Source organism: Anolis carolinensis, chromosome 1 (assembly GCF_035594765.1).
Source record: "Anolis carolinensis isolate JA03-04 chromosome 1, rAnoCar3.1.pri, whole genome shotgun sequence".
Taxonomy (NCBI): domain Eukaryota; kingdom Metazoa; phylum Chordata; class Lepidosauria; order Squamata; family Dactyloidae; genus Anolis; species Anolis carolinensis.
In genome coordinates this window covers 30,888,495-30,901,600 of record NC_085841.1, presented here as the reverse complement: position 1 = coordinate 30,901,600, position 13,106 = coordinate 30,888,495, and the positions used below count along the sequence as shown (strand labels likewise).

Here is a 13,106-nt window from a genome sequence, read left to right as displayed (position 1 = left end):
TCTGCTACAATGACGGCAATATACAGCACGCATTACAAACATAAAGACTTTATTGAATGCTTTTCAATCCCTCAGTCTTTCAATACAAAACCATTTTCCACACAATTGCAATAGAGACTGGAATGGTACTCTTGATAGAAAGATCTGCATAAAACATCCGACCTGATCTAGTAAAAACAGACAAAACCTCTAGCGCCATTTTTTGCCATGTTAAGTACATTGTATTTTCCTTGAAACAGACCAAGGAACTGTACTGTTACAAAGATGTTTCGATACCTGAATGGAATTGCACAATCCAAGATTTCAGTGAACAGCTGGACTATCTTGAGCCAGATAGAAAGCAAACCTGCTAGCCTTAATAAAAATGGCTGAAATGATGATGAGTTTCATTGATAGGTTCTAGAGCTCTGTTATAAAATGGTAAAAAACGCATGAGGGCTTATGGGAGCAAAGCATTCCTGGAGTCAAAGCTGATGATTCCCTAACATTTAAGTGGTATTCACATATGCCACCTCTCATTTTGTCTCTCTTAGCTTATTTATCAATAAACCTACACCTTTCTCTGAACACACAGCTGTTCTTGCTGCCACTTGCACACAAAGGGATGAACTGCAACAAGGAGCCTTTGCTTGCATGAGTTCCTTGCACTATGTAGAACCCAATCTTCCAGATTCCTAAATTTCACCAAGAGTCAGCTCAAGTAGAAAAGGTTTCCTGATGCAGATGTTTAGTCACCAATATACGTATGTATGTGCAGGCTCCAAGAATAAAGGAGACAGCAAGGCCAATAGACACACCCCATGTCCAACCATAATCATTTTTGTGACATCAGAAGAGAAACTCTATGCAGTAATAGCTTTCAAATGTGTAATCAACAAATGGAAGAACATCTCATCCAGGCACAATTGCAACCAAATCCTATGCACCTTTACTTAGAAGCAAGCTCCATTAAGTTAAATGAGGCCAACTCCCAAGTTTCAGGCAAAGATTAACAGCCTTGGTTTCATTTGAGGAAATATAGTGATAGTATAGCAGTCTCTTTCAGAATCCTAGCCAAAGCTTGCAGTAATGTGAAAAGCACATGGGGAAAACGTAAATAGTTGACTTCTATGTCTATGTGCAACACAATTTTAAAAAATTCAAGTCATAATTTTCACCACTCCCATAATTAAATCACACACATCATGGATAATAGAATTCAATTCTGTGAAATGTCAGAGGTGACAATATAGCAATGATTAGACAAATTTACAATATGCTGTGGTAAATAATGTCACATTCAATTATTGTATTTCAGTTCAAAAATTTCAATTTACATTTTGCCAGAGGAAAAACATTGGCCATTTCAAATATACTGATGAGGTCTCTCTTTTGTATTTTTTACATATTTAAAAAAAACCCTTGTATATAAAAGGTATGCCTCACAAAGCGAGGCTGTTGCTCTCATTTGGCACTTTTTCATTTGTTGCATTGGAAACGGAGGATGCATTACTCAGCTGGTCAGACAGAGCTTTTGTTAACTTTAATTCTTCCAGCTTCTTCCACAGTTCTTCACGGTCTAGCTCCTTCTTTTTCTCTCTACAAGGAAGCAAAACAATTAATTGAACAATTCTTTGAACACCTTGTTTAATAAAGCAGGAGTAAGTTTGATAAAGGAATAGCATTAGGGATGCTTAATGTTTTGGATATTAATGAGCTTCCATTGCTTAGCAGTCAGTATCGAAAATATTGGAGAACTAGTGGTCTTATTCCACATAAAGAAGTTTCTTCTATGCTTAAAAATAGCAATTCCAAAGACAGCAGGTGAGAATGTAACTAAGGCATTATCTGAAAAATAAAAGCCTGAATGTGCGGTATTATTAAATGGGAGATTAAAATATTTCTAAAAATGGGGATGGAGTTACTTTTATGGTTCAGAAATCATCCTTTAGCATTTAGCTGATATCTTTGTTTACATGAACAAATATGTAAATGTGTGCACTCAACTAATCTGTACACTATTCCAATAAAAATGAACTCAATGGGGACTTCCGGTTGGGCGTTTATGGCGACGGACACGGTTCTCCAGGGCTCCTGGCGAACCACTCGATGTCGCACCTAGTTTGAGTCCTGGGCTCAAACCCTTTTTGCGGATCGAAACGATAGGGGTTGCAAAGCCAGCAAGCTACTTGATGGCCCCAAAAGCGATCCAGGGGGGCGGTGATGGCTATTAGGACACAGGGGCGGGGCCAGGGGAGGGGCAGGGCCTTTTCCCAAGTGCCGGAGACAGGGCTGAGCACCTGCGGTGCCTGTTAGGACACAGGGGGCGGAGCTAGAGGAGTGGGCATGGCTTCTTCCCAAGAGCCCGAGACAGGGATGAGAATCTATACCTCTCCTGAGGCGCTTGTTGGGACACAGAGGGCAGAGCTAGGGAAGGGGGTGGGACCTCCTTCCAAGAGCCCGAGACAGGGCTGAGCCTCTGTATACCTCCTGTATACCTCCCCTTGTTAGGCACTTGTTAGAACACAGGGGCGGGTTACAGAGGTTCAGCCCCATCAGGAACTTGGGAAGAGGCCCCGCCCCCTCCTCTAGCCCCGCCCTCTGTGTCCTGGCAGGCACTGCAGGACAGGGATAGAGGCTCAGCCCTGCCTCAGAGCTCGTAACTTCGCCCATCCTCAGAGCTTGTAACTCCTGACCACCCATTTGTGACCCCACCCACCTCCCCCTCCCAGCCCTGCATCTTGGACTAGGGGAAAGGCTCAGCCCCGCCCGCTTGAGCAGGAGCCATGCCCACCCCTCTAAGCCACGCCCCACCCTTTCCAGGGGGCGCTGAGTAATATTTTTTCTGGAAAGAGTGGCAGCAAGCCAAATAAGTTTGGAAACCACTGGTCTAGAGCACATGTGGTTGGCCTCATTGCTCCAAGGATCTTGTCCACGTCATCAGACCGAACAAGCTGAAAAGAATCCATCAAAGTTGGACCAACACATGTTCCAGTTACCTCATCTGGAAATGTATCAACATTGACGTCCAAGTTGGAGGATAATTGAACGACTTTATCTGCAAAATGATGTGCGAATTCGCTGCATCGAGTGACCGGGTTGTCAGGGGCCCCTCCCCCTCATGAGGATGAAGGAGCTCCAGGACAACCTGGAACAACTCAACTGGTCTATTAGTTGCAGAAGCGATGTGGGCAGTTGAGAAAGTTTTTCTGGCTGCCTGCAACATCGAGGAGTAGGCCTTAATAGAGGCTCTAGCCCGTGTTCGGTCGGTGACGCTTCGAGTCTTCCATCACAAGCACTCTAGTCCCCGCCTCGCCCACTTCATTAAGGCCGGCTCCTCGGAAAACCAAGGAGCTGAATTGACTCTGCGTAGCGATCGGGGGTGATCGGGGGCGATCGTGTCAAGAGCCCTGGTCATCTCGGTATTATAGAACTCAACCAGGGTCTTGACAGGATCATCAGCCAACATGACAGGAAGATCCCCAAGAGACATCAGGAATCCATCCGGATCCATAAGTCTCCTGGGGCAGACCATCTTGATCGGTCCACCATCCCTGTGGAGGTTTGGGGCGATAGTGAGTCTAACACTGACCAGATGATGGTTGGTCCATGACAATGGAAGGATGTTTTGTTCTTCCACACCAACTTCTCCACCGTTCATTACAAATACTAGGTCTAAAGTATGTCCAACCTGATGAGTAGGGCCCAACAACATCATGGTCATCATGGCAACTACGAAATCCTGGGCTGCACCCGATAAGGTGGTCTCAGCATGGATATTGAAATCTCCCAGGACAACCAGTCGCTAAGAGACCAACACCAGGCTAGAGACCACCTCTGCAAGCTCAGGCAGAGAGACTGCTGTGTTGGGAGGTGGACGGTACACAAGCAGAATTCCCAGACTGTCCCAGCTACCCACCCTCAGGTGGACACACTTGAATCCAGACGATTGAGGAACGGGGCATCTGGTCAGGGGGATGGATTCCTGGACTACCGCCATCCCACCTCCCTGCCCCCTGGGTCTGGTCTGCTGATGCACTCCGTAGCCTGGTGGACACAGCTGGGTGAGATTAACTCCCCCCCCAGCTCGTCCAGCCAAGTTTCGGTAATGCAGGCCAGATCTGACCCAAACACTGCTCCTGATCTAGCCCAACAGCTATACATACAGTACAATTTCTAAACCAGTAGTAAGAGTATCAGCCCCTGGTGTGCCTTTCGATTGCACTGCTGGGAAGGAAGCATGATACTGGCACAAGTGTAGTTGAAGGCAGCTCAGCTGCCAGGTTGTCCAATCAGCTATCTGTGTGCCTCTCAATGCTAATGTAGACAACAAAAGAGGCACATTGTTTCCTTTAATGCTGGAAGTGGGTTTACCTGGAAAAGGAATGGCAGGGTCATGGCTGAAATGATCAGCCTCCAACAAATGTGGTTGGAGAAGAGCCATCCCTTTGGACTGAGAAAGCTGTAATTTCCTTGTGCAGATAAACATTGTTTATTTCAACATATTTTGGGGCAGAAAATGCTTTCTAGGTGATTTAGAAAGTAAACAAAACATTCACACTCCAAATATTAAATATACAGATAAATAAGGTAGATAGACCAATAGAGAATAGCATGAAATAATTTAAAATGCTATTCTAAATCAAAGCATCAGTAGACAAATGTGTTTTTTTATAAAATTTATAGAGTGTGAGGCAAAAAACATCTACAGTTCAGAAACTGTCACCAAAATGATCGTATCACTATCATGTATGCCTCTAATATTGGCATCCACTGAAGACCCTTGTGGGTGGGGCTGTCTGACTGAAAGTGATATTTAAAATACTGTACCTTGATCCTAAACTGGCTAGTTACGAATAAAAACAAAAATAAGGGTGGGTACAAATTTTGTATTCCCCCATCAGGTTACACCATCCTTTTTTAGTGTGCCAGCAGTCACACTATATCACTTTTGCTCACCATTTTGGGTGATGTTCAATCTTTTGGTTTAGGGGTTTATGGAAGGAGCCCTGGGGGTTGGAAGAATTAAATTATCACATTTGTTGCCCATTTAGAGGAAAACTGACCAGTTTTCAGATGAAAAGCCACCTCTAAATGCTACAAAATACATATCTTTTAAATGTTGGTGTTTTGGTGGGCTTCAAGGTTGAATTTTGGGGTCCCCAGGGCTGCACGGAGCCTCCATGACTCGTCTTGTCCATCCCTCGCCTATACTATATCCACAAGGCCTTGGTAAAAGTGAAATTATAATGGGAAAATAGTATGGGATATTTATTTATTTATTTATTTACAATATTTATATTCCGCCCTTCTCACCCCGAAGGGGACTCAGGGCGAATCACATTATATACATATAGGGCAAACATTCAATGCCCATATACACACAGAAATGAGACAGAGACAGACACAGAGGCAATTTAACCTTCTCCTGAGGGGATGTTCGATTCTGGCCACAGGGGGGAGCAGCTGTTTCATCATCCACTGTGATGGCACTTCCTCATTACAACTTCGTAAATTAGTTAAATTTGCCTCCCCACTTTATAAATGGTACTTTATTTCCTACTTGATAGATGCAACTATATTTCGGGTTGCTAGGTCAGCAACGAGCAGGGACTATTTTTTATTTTTTAATTGACAGGTGCTCACCCCGCCACGGGCTGGCCTCGAACTCATGACCTCATGGTCAGAGTGATTTATTGCAGCAGGCTGCTCACCAGCCTGCACCACAGCCCGGATATAAAGTAGCAAAGACTGAATATAAAGCAAAGTCTTCTGCAGACTGGGCAGGACAGAAGAGCTTAAGCAAAGCTTCTTAACAGAAATAGTTCTGAAAGAGATTTTTACATTTTTTTTTTTAAAAAAAGGATTTCTGAGAGTGTATTGGACCTTCTGTTTAGGGTCGCATAGACTACAAAGAATACTTTAAGAGTTCTACCATAATGTCACATAAAATTCAGATGGTGCATTCTGATACATTATCTGCAACCCAAATGAGAATAAGGTAAATACCTTTGTCTTTCTGCTTTATAAGAGCTTGTGAGTTCATCAAACAGTTTTCCATTCATCTCCATAAGCGTTTTTAGCACATTATATACTAAAGCTACAATGGTCCTAGAACAAAAGGGAGAATATCACACTTTAAATTAAATAACAATTGTTACATACCAACATCTGTTTTGAGTGTCTGGCTTTTTTTTCATAAAGTGAAAACAGCAATGTATTTGAATCACCTTCAGAACATATGTTTCTTCTTGAGGACTTGGAGTTTGGGGACTTTTAACTTGTGCTTGGGGGATATTAGTTTTGATTAATCAGGTTTTAAGGCACTGAGGTGCTTCTATCTAATCTAAATGAACTAGTGCCTGCGATTATAATACTAAATAGTGTTGCTATAAAAAGCTAGTACAAATGAAAGATAAATGTAAGAGCATCAAAAAAGGAATGCCCGCATGTGCTCTCTAAATTGAGATTTTACTATAACCTTCAAATAAGAAACCAAAGTTAACAAAGTTCACTCTCAGTTATTTCAGTCATGAAGAACACATTTTAACTCCTCTTTGTCCTCAGCCTATAACTCTCCTCCTGGAAATAAACATTCTTACAGAATTTTCCCCCTTAGAAACCCACAGCTCATTGCACTTAATTGTTGTTTTGTTGTTTATTCGTTCAGTTGCTTCCAACGTTTCGTGACCTCATGGACCAACCCATGCCAGAGCTCCCTGCCGGCCGTGGCCACCTCCAGCTCCTTTAAGGTCAAGCCAGTCACTTCAAGGATAACATCCACCCATCTTGCCCTTGGTCGACCCCTCTTCCTTTTTCCTTCCATTTTCCCCAGCATCATTCTCTTCTCCAAGATTTCCAGTCTTCTCATTATGTGGCCAAAGTACTTCATCTTTGCCTTAATATCCTTCCCTCCAGTGAGCAGTCGGGTTTTATTTCCTGGAGTATGGACTGGTTTGATCTTCTTGTGGTCCAAGGTGCTCTCAGAATTTTCCTCCAACACCACAGTTCAAAAACGTCTATCTTCCTTCGCTCAGCCTTCCTTATGGTCTAGCTTCGCATCCATAGGTTACTATGGGGAATACTATTGCTTTAACTATGCGGACCTTCGTTGCCAGTGTGATGTCTCTACTCTTCACTATTTTATAGCGATTGGTCATTGCTCTCCTCCCAAGTAGTAAACGTCTTCTGATTTCCTGGCTGCAGTCTGCATCTGCAGTAATTTTCAAGCCTAGGGATACAAAGTTTGTCACTGCCTTCATGTTTTCTCCCTCTATTTGCCAGTTATCAATCAGTCTGGTTGCCATAATCTTGGGTTTTTTTCATGTTTAACTGCAACCCAGCTTTTGCACTTTCTTCTTTCACTTTGGTTATAAGGCTCTGCAGCTCCTCCTCGCTTTCAGCCATCAAAATGGTATCATCTGCATATCTAAGGTTGTTAATGTTTCTTCCAGCAATTTTAACTCCAGCCTTGGATTCCTCAAGCCTCACACATCACATGATGTGTTCTGCATACAAATTGAATAGATAGGGTGATAGTATACAGCCCTGCCGTACTCCTTTCCCAATCTTGAACCAATCTGTTGTTCTGTGGTCTGTTCTTACTGTTGCTACTTGATCGTTATACAGATTCCTCAGGAGACAGACAAGGTGACTTGGTTTCCCCCTACCACCAAGAATTTGCCACAATTTATTATGATTCACACATTCAAGAGTTTTAGAACAGTCAATAAAACAGAAGTTTTTTAGGGTTGTTAAAAGCTCATTATTGTTTTCTCTGATTCCTAAGAGCACAAACCATCACTATATCAATTCAGAAACAAATTGGTCTGGAGCAGTAAGTTTAAAAGAGAATCAGTGCAGCCACAAATGTCAGCTATTTTGCCATAGAAGGATGAGCAGGATAATGAAGATGTCTCAAAAACTGGGCCAAGACGAGTCTTGAAGTCTGCAACAGTAACTATTAGCATGCTGATAAATTAGACTTTTAGTCTCATTAATTCTCACAACTGCTTCATTTTAACTCCCTCCTTTCTCTTGTTCTGAAACTTAAAGTTTGAGAGATTTTCCTAAATATCAACTTAATGAACATAACGGTATTTCTATCCAGTCCCAGTTGAGAAGAAGAAAAAATCATATTCCATCCTGTATTCTTTCGAACAAGAACCTACGTTGGAATACACTAAAAAAAACCCTACTAGCTTCTTTGATTAACTCCATTTATGTACAGGATGAGCTTTGCACTGGCATAGATCTTTTTCTTGGCAACACAGTTGGTGTCTCTCTGCCATGTTTGGAAGGCTTTCCTTTTGTTATCAATTAGCTGTTATCGTTATCGTCAAACCAGTCTTGATGTTTCTTAGTTTGGTATCCAATGGTTTCTTCGCAGGCTGTGATGATGGAGGTCTTCAGTTTGTTCCAATGTTCCTCAACATTTTCGGGGTGTTCTGTGGGTAGATGATCTTTGAGTGTTGTTTAGAGAAAGGCATAGACACTGAGAACTGGGAAGCCCTGGCCCTTGAGCGCTCTAATTGGAGGTCAGCTGTGACCAGCAGTGCTGCGGAGTTCGAAGAGGCACGAATGGAGGGCTTAAGGGAGAAACGTGCCAAGAGGAAGGAGCGTCAAGCCAACCCTGGAGCGTCAAGCCAACCGCGACCGCCTTCCACCTGGAAACCGATGTCCTCACTATGGGAGAACATGCAGATCAAGAATAGGTCTCTTCAGCCATCTACGGACACCTCCCCAGGATGGAAGACAATCATCCTCGAACTATGAGGGATCGCCTAAGTAAGTAACAGGATGAGCACTGAATTTGTAACTTCATTTTTAATGTGAAGGACAAAGAGGTATAAGAAGTTATCTCTAAGAATGTTTATGTTACCAGTGCAAAAGGAGCTAATTTTAAACTTTAAAAATAGGACAGAGATTTTAAAAACCACTCATTGTATATACTCAGGTATAAGTTGACTTCATATATAAGTCAAGGGCAGATTTTGGGGCCAAAATTATGGACTTTGATATAACCCATGCATAAGACGGATCCACAGAGAGTGGAAATTACTAGCATTGCCTCGGGGGGGGGGGGGGATTACCCTGACTGCCATTATGGTTTTCCCACTCAGGCATTCAAAAAGGCCAGATACTACGCAGTGGTAGACAGCAGAGAAAGTTAGTGTTTCTTTTAGGCTCTCCCAGGTGGGATAAAACTTTCACCATTCACCACTCTACTCAGCAAAGGGTATAACTTTTATATATATAAAAGTTAAGATATGGTACTGTGGATAAGACAACCTATATTGATGCTCTGACTAAAATGTATAGACCTATACATGAGTATAAGTTTGAAAGATTTAAGACAGTAAGCTGATAAAGTAATACATAAAAGCACTTTAGTAGACTGAATGATAAGAGTACATACGGATTCCAGTGCTCTTTGGAGATTTTGTATAAACTGGCAAACATAATTGGCAAGATTTTGTCTATGTTCTCCTCAATCAAGCCAAGTATGTATTCATTATTCCAGAAGTACAAAGCCCTTTCTGCAACCTGAAATATAGATTTCAAACTATCAGGACAATGAGGTTGAGCAGTATCAGTTATAAAAGTTAAATGTTTTTATAAAGGTTAAATGTGAAACATGTTAAATGTTTCAGTGTACCTGAAAATGTGAACTTGACACACACTTGGCTATCTGTTTAAAGAGAGGTTCTTGTATTTTTTTGAACTGTGTTGGTTCTATTACATCTAGGATTTCTTCTATTTCGCCTAAAAACATGACCTGTTATAAAGAAAAAACATTTAGTTAAGAAACACACTATAGGAGATATGTACTAAAGGCTAAAACTATCCTATGATGATATAAGGAACTTTTATCAACATTATTTGCACAGGTTTGCTTGGGCGTAAAATACCATTAATTGTTATTTAGGGTAAACCACTAAGCTGCTGAACTTGCTGACCAAAAGGTCGGCGGTTCCAATCCGGGGAGCAGGGTGAGTTCCTGCTTTTAGCCCCAGCTTCTGCCAATCTAGCAGTTTGAAAACATACAAATTTAAGTAGATTAATAGGTACCCGCACCAGCGGGAAGGCAACAGCGCTGCATGCAATCATGCCGGCCACATGACCTTGGAGGTGTCTATGGACAATGCCGGCTCTTCGGCTTAGAAATGGAGATGAGCACTAACCCCCAGAGTTGGACACAATTAGATTTAATGTCAGGGGAAAACCTTTACCAAACCCTAGGTAAGTTAAACAATATTTAATAGGGGTGTTGTGTTTTCTGCGCTACATGGCCATGTTCTAGCAGCATTTTCTCTTCAGATCCTCTGAAGATGCCAGCTACAGATGCAGGTGAAATGTCAGGAGAAAATGCTGCAAGAATATGGCCATCCAGCCAGGAAACCACACAACACCTCAGTGATTCTGGTCTTCAACAATACAATATTAAATAATTTTATTGTGCACGTATCTTTTTTGGTTCTCACATGAGATCCCCCATCCACAGAACTGACCAAGTCTGGACTCTTAGCTTAATTAATGCTATAGCATTTGGTATTCCCAGATTGCAGAGGTTCTATATTGCATACTCAACAACATCTAAAACCTCTTTCAGGGCTTAAGCAGATAAGCTGCTGGTCCGAATTCAAGGTGCAGGTCATGACCTATAAAGCCTTAAATGGCTTGGGCCCCGCCTATCTTCGTGATCGCATCTCCCCCTATAATCCAGTGCAGGCTCTAAGATCCACCGGGGAGGCCCTCCTCTCGCTCCCACCACTGTCACAATTGCAGTTGGTGGGGACGAGGGAGAGGGCCTTCTCGGTGGTAGCCCCCCGACTTTGGAACTCCCTCCTCAGAGAGATCAGGCAAGCCCCTACACTGTCCTCTTTCCACAGGGACCTGAAAACCTGGTAGTTTCAGCAAGCATTTGAGCATGATTAGTCCCTAGGCCCCTCCCCCTTGGTAGCCAATCAGGATCCTGCTCTGTACTTTATCCACTTCCCCGGCCCTATGATACTTTGTCGCATCAGCTTTTGTATAGCTTTTCATATTTGGCCATGTCCACTCTGAAATTTTGGCCATTGGTACTTTGTACCCATCTAATGGAACAGACTAAAATTGGATTTTAATTTTTTGGTTTCTAGTGGGATTGTATGTTTTGTTTTTTGATATCTATTTTGTTGTATGGTCTTCTATAGGCAACTGAATACTCTGCATATGTTGGAAACTGCCCTGAGTCCTCTTGTGGAGAAAGGGTAGTATATAAATAAATTATTATTATTTTATTATGACACAGCAAACAAGATAGACATGCTGGATTTCGTATCACAAAGTCACAAGTCAGACACTTCCCAAGTGTCTAGGACTGTGTGATGTGTTTTCGGATGATGCGTGCAGATATTATTATTATTATTATTATTATTATTATTATTAAAGAGCAGCAAAGTTGTGAAACCAAAAAGCTGTGAAACAAAGATTCTGTAGCAATCTGAATTAAACAGGATCTTATTCAGAATGCCTAATGCATTCACATACTGCGGTTAACAGAAACTACAATATGGGTAAGGTTTTGTAATAGGAAACATATATTTTAGCATTTAAGGAAGTAAACGTAGTCTCCATGCTAGGAACCTCATTCCTAGCACATGCTAGGAACCTCATTCTCTTGGTTAGTTTCTAAGGTACAAGAGCCCTTCACATATATTTAACAAGTCAGTAAAAAAAAAAAAAGCGTTTTTAAAAATAAAAATAGAAGAACAATAGCTTCTTTGAAAAAGTCCTTTTTAACTATTTCTTCTTTAAATAAAATGTGGTACATTTTTTCACAGACAGGTAGAGCATATACATGGAGGAGTCCTCACAAAACACAGATTCCTATTCTTCCTCTCTTCCTTTGTATATACACAGGGAGAACGAGGAGACACCCGATTCCCAAATACCCTTCCCGGGGTGTTCATTCAACTTGGGAAAAGGGGAAGCAGAACAGGGGTGCCAGGTAGGAGGGGTGTCTTCCAAATCTTTTAATGCCCCACCATGCTGACTGTAGTAGCACTGGGTAGCTGAATAAAAGAAAAAATTCCTCGGGAAGCCGAAGGGAAATTGTGATATAAATGGGGTTTTTTTGCCAATACAGTTATTTTACACCAGGATAGATCATGTACAAAAAGCAAAGAAGGCAACAGAAGAGATGTAGAAAAGAAACAAAGCTTCAAGATACTGGAAAAAATATTCTATTCTTGCAATTAGCCTATCATTTTTGTGTACATATATCTTGATGCATATAACATGTCTGTTTTTTTTTAAAAAAATGCTTATATATGCAGACAGAATTGATATTGAACATTATAACCTGTTTGTTGTTTATGTACTGATGCTTTTCTTTATCTTTCAACTTCCTTTGAACAAGTGTATTTGATCTTACTAGGCTGAAACACCTAGTAAAGTAATTGCAAAAATAAAATCATATTGTCAACACCCTAAGGTAGTGCATCATCTCCACATCTCCCCTAGATCATGTGCAGCTTGTAAGCTTCATGTGGCTCTCACAGGGTGGCCTCCCCATCACTCACAACCCACCATCACCCATCCCAGAATTATTTCCAAAAAGCCCCTTGTGATCCATAGTGGCTATGAGGGAAAAAACTGCAATATTTTCCCCTCGATGTTCTATTCTCAAACTATATGTGACTTGAGTTCTGAGGATATATATGAATATCTACTGGTAAGAGGAAGACATGTATGGTACAGGACTTCTGAACTGTGGGGCTGATTTTAGATGAAATCCAACTTATTAATATTACAAAAAAGATATAGAACTTTCACATCTTCCCATTAGTCTGGGATCACATCTATACTGATCACTTAAGGCAGGATGAAATTGGCAGAGAAGGAAATGATTTCAAGGTGGAAGCAGGTTGAGGCCTGGATACACACACACCAGAGGTTGATTTTGTCCCAGTTCCAGAATTTGCAGTATCCGTAGCTCCACAGTCATGGAGTATTTGGACATACACACACCCCGCCGAGTTCTCCCCACCACAGCACCCATTCCTTAATCAGTTTTGCCATGTGACGCAGTTTATACCTAAACATGCTGATTGCATAAACATGCAATATGGCATGTGTTTTGG

The 13,106-nt window shown here is 41.7% G+C and overlaps 1 protein-coding gene across 2 annotated transcripts in view; it reads right to left on the bottom strand.

Annotated features, from left to right (window-relative positions):
• Positions 1 to 32: 32 nt before the first annotated feature.
• ppp2r5a (protein phosphatase 2 regulatory subunit B'alpha) overlaps positions 33 to 13,106 on the bottom strand; it is an 84,895-nt gene continuing 71,821 nt past the window's right edge. For both annotated transcript variants that reach the window (XM_062971868.1, XM_008125820.3), the window contains 4 exons: positions 9,638 to 9,757; positions 9,398 to 9,525; positions 5,989 to 6,090; positions 33 to 1,578 (listed from right to left, as the gene is read on the bottom strand). In XM_062971868.1, coding sequence (XP_062827938.1) covers positions 1,422 to 1,578; positions 5,989 to 6,090; positions 9,398 to 9,525; positions 9,638 to 9,757 — 507 coding nt within the window. In that variant the 3' untranslated portion in view covers positions 33 to 1,421. The remainder of the gene's footprint in view (positions 1,579 to 5,988; positions 6,091 to 9,397; positions 9,526 to 9,637; positions 9,758 to 13,106) is intronic.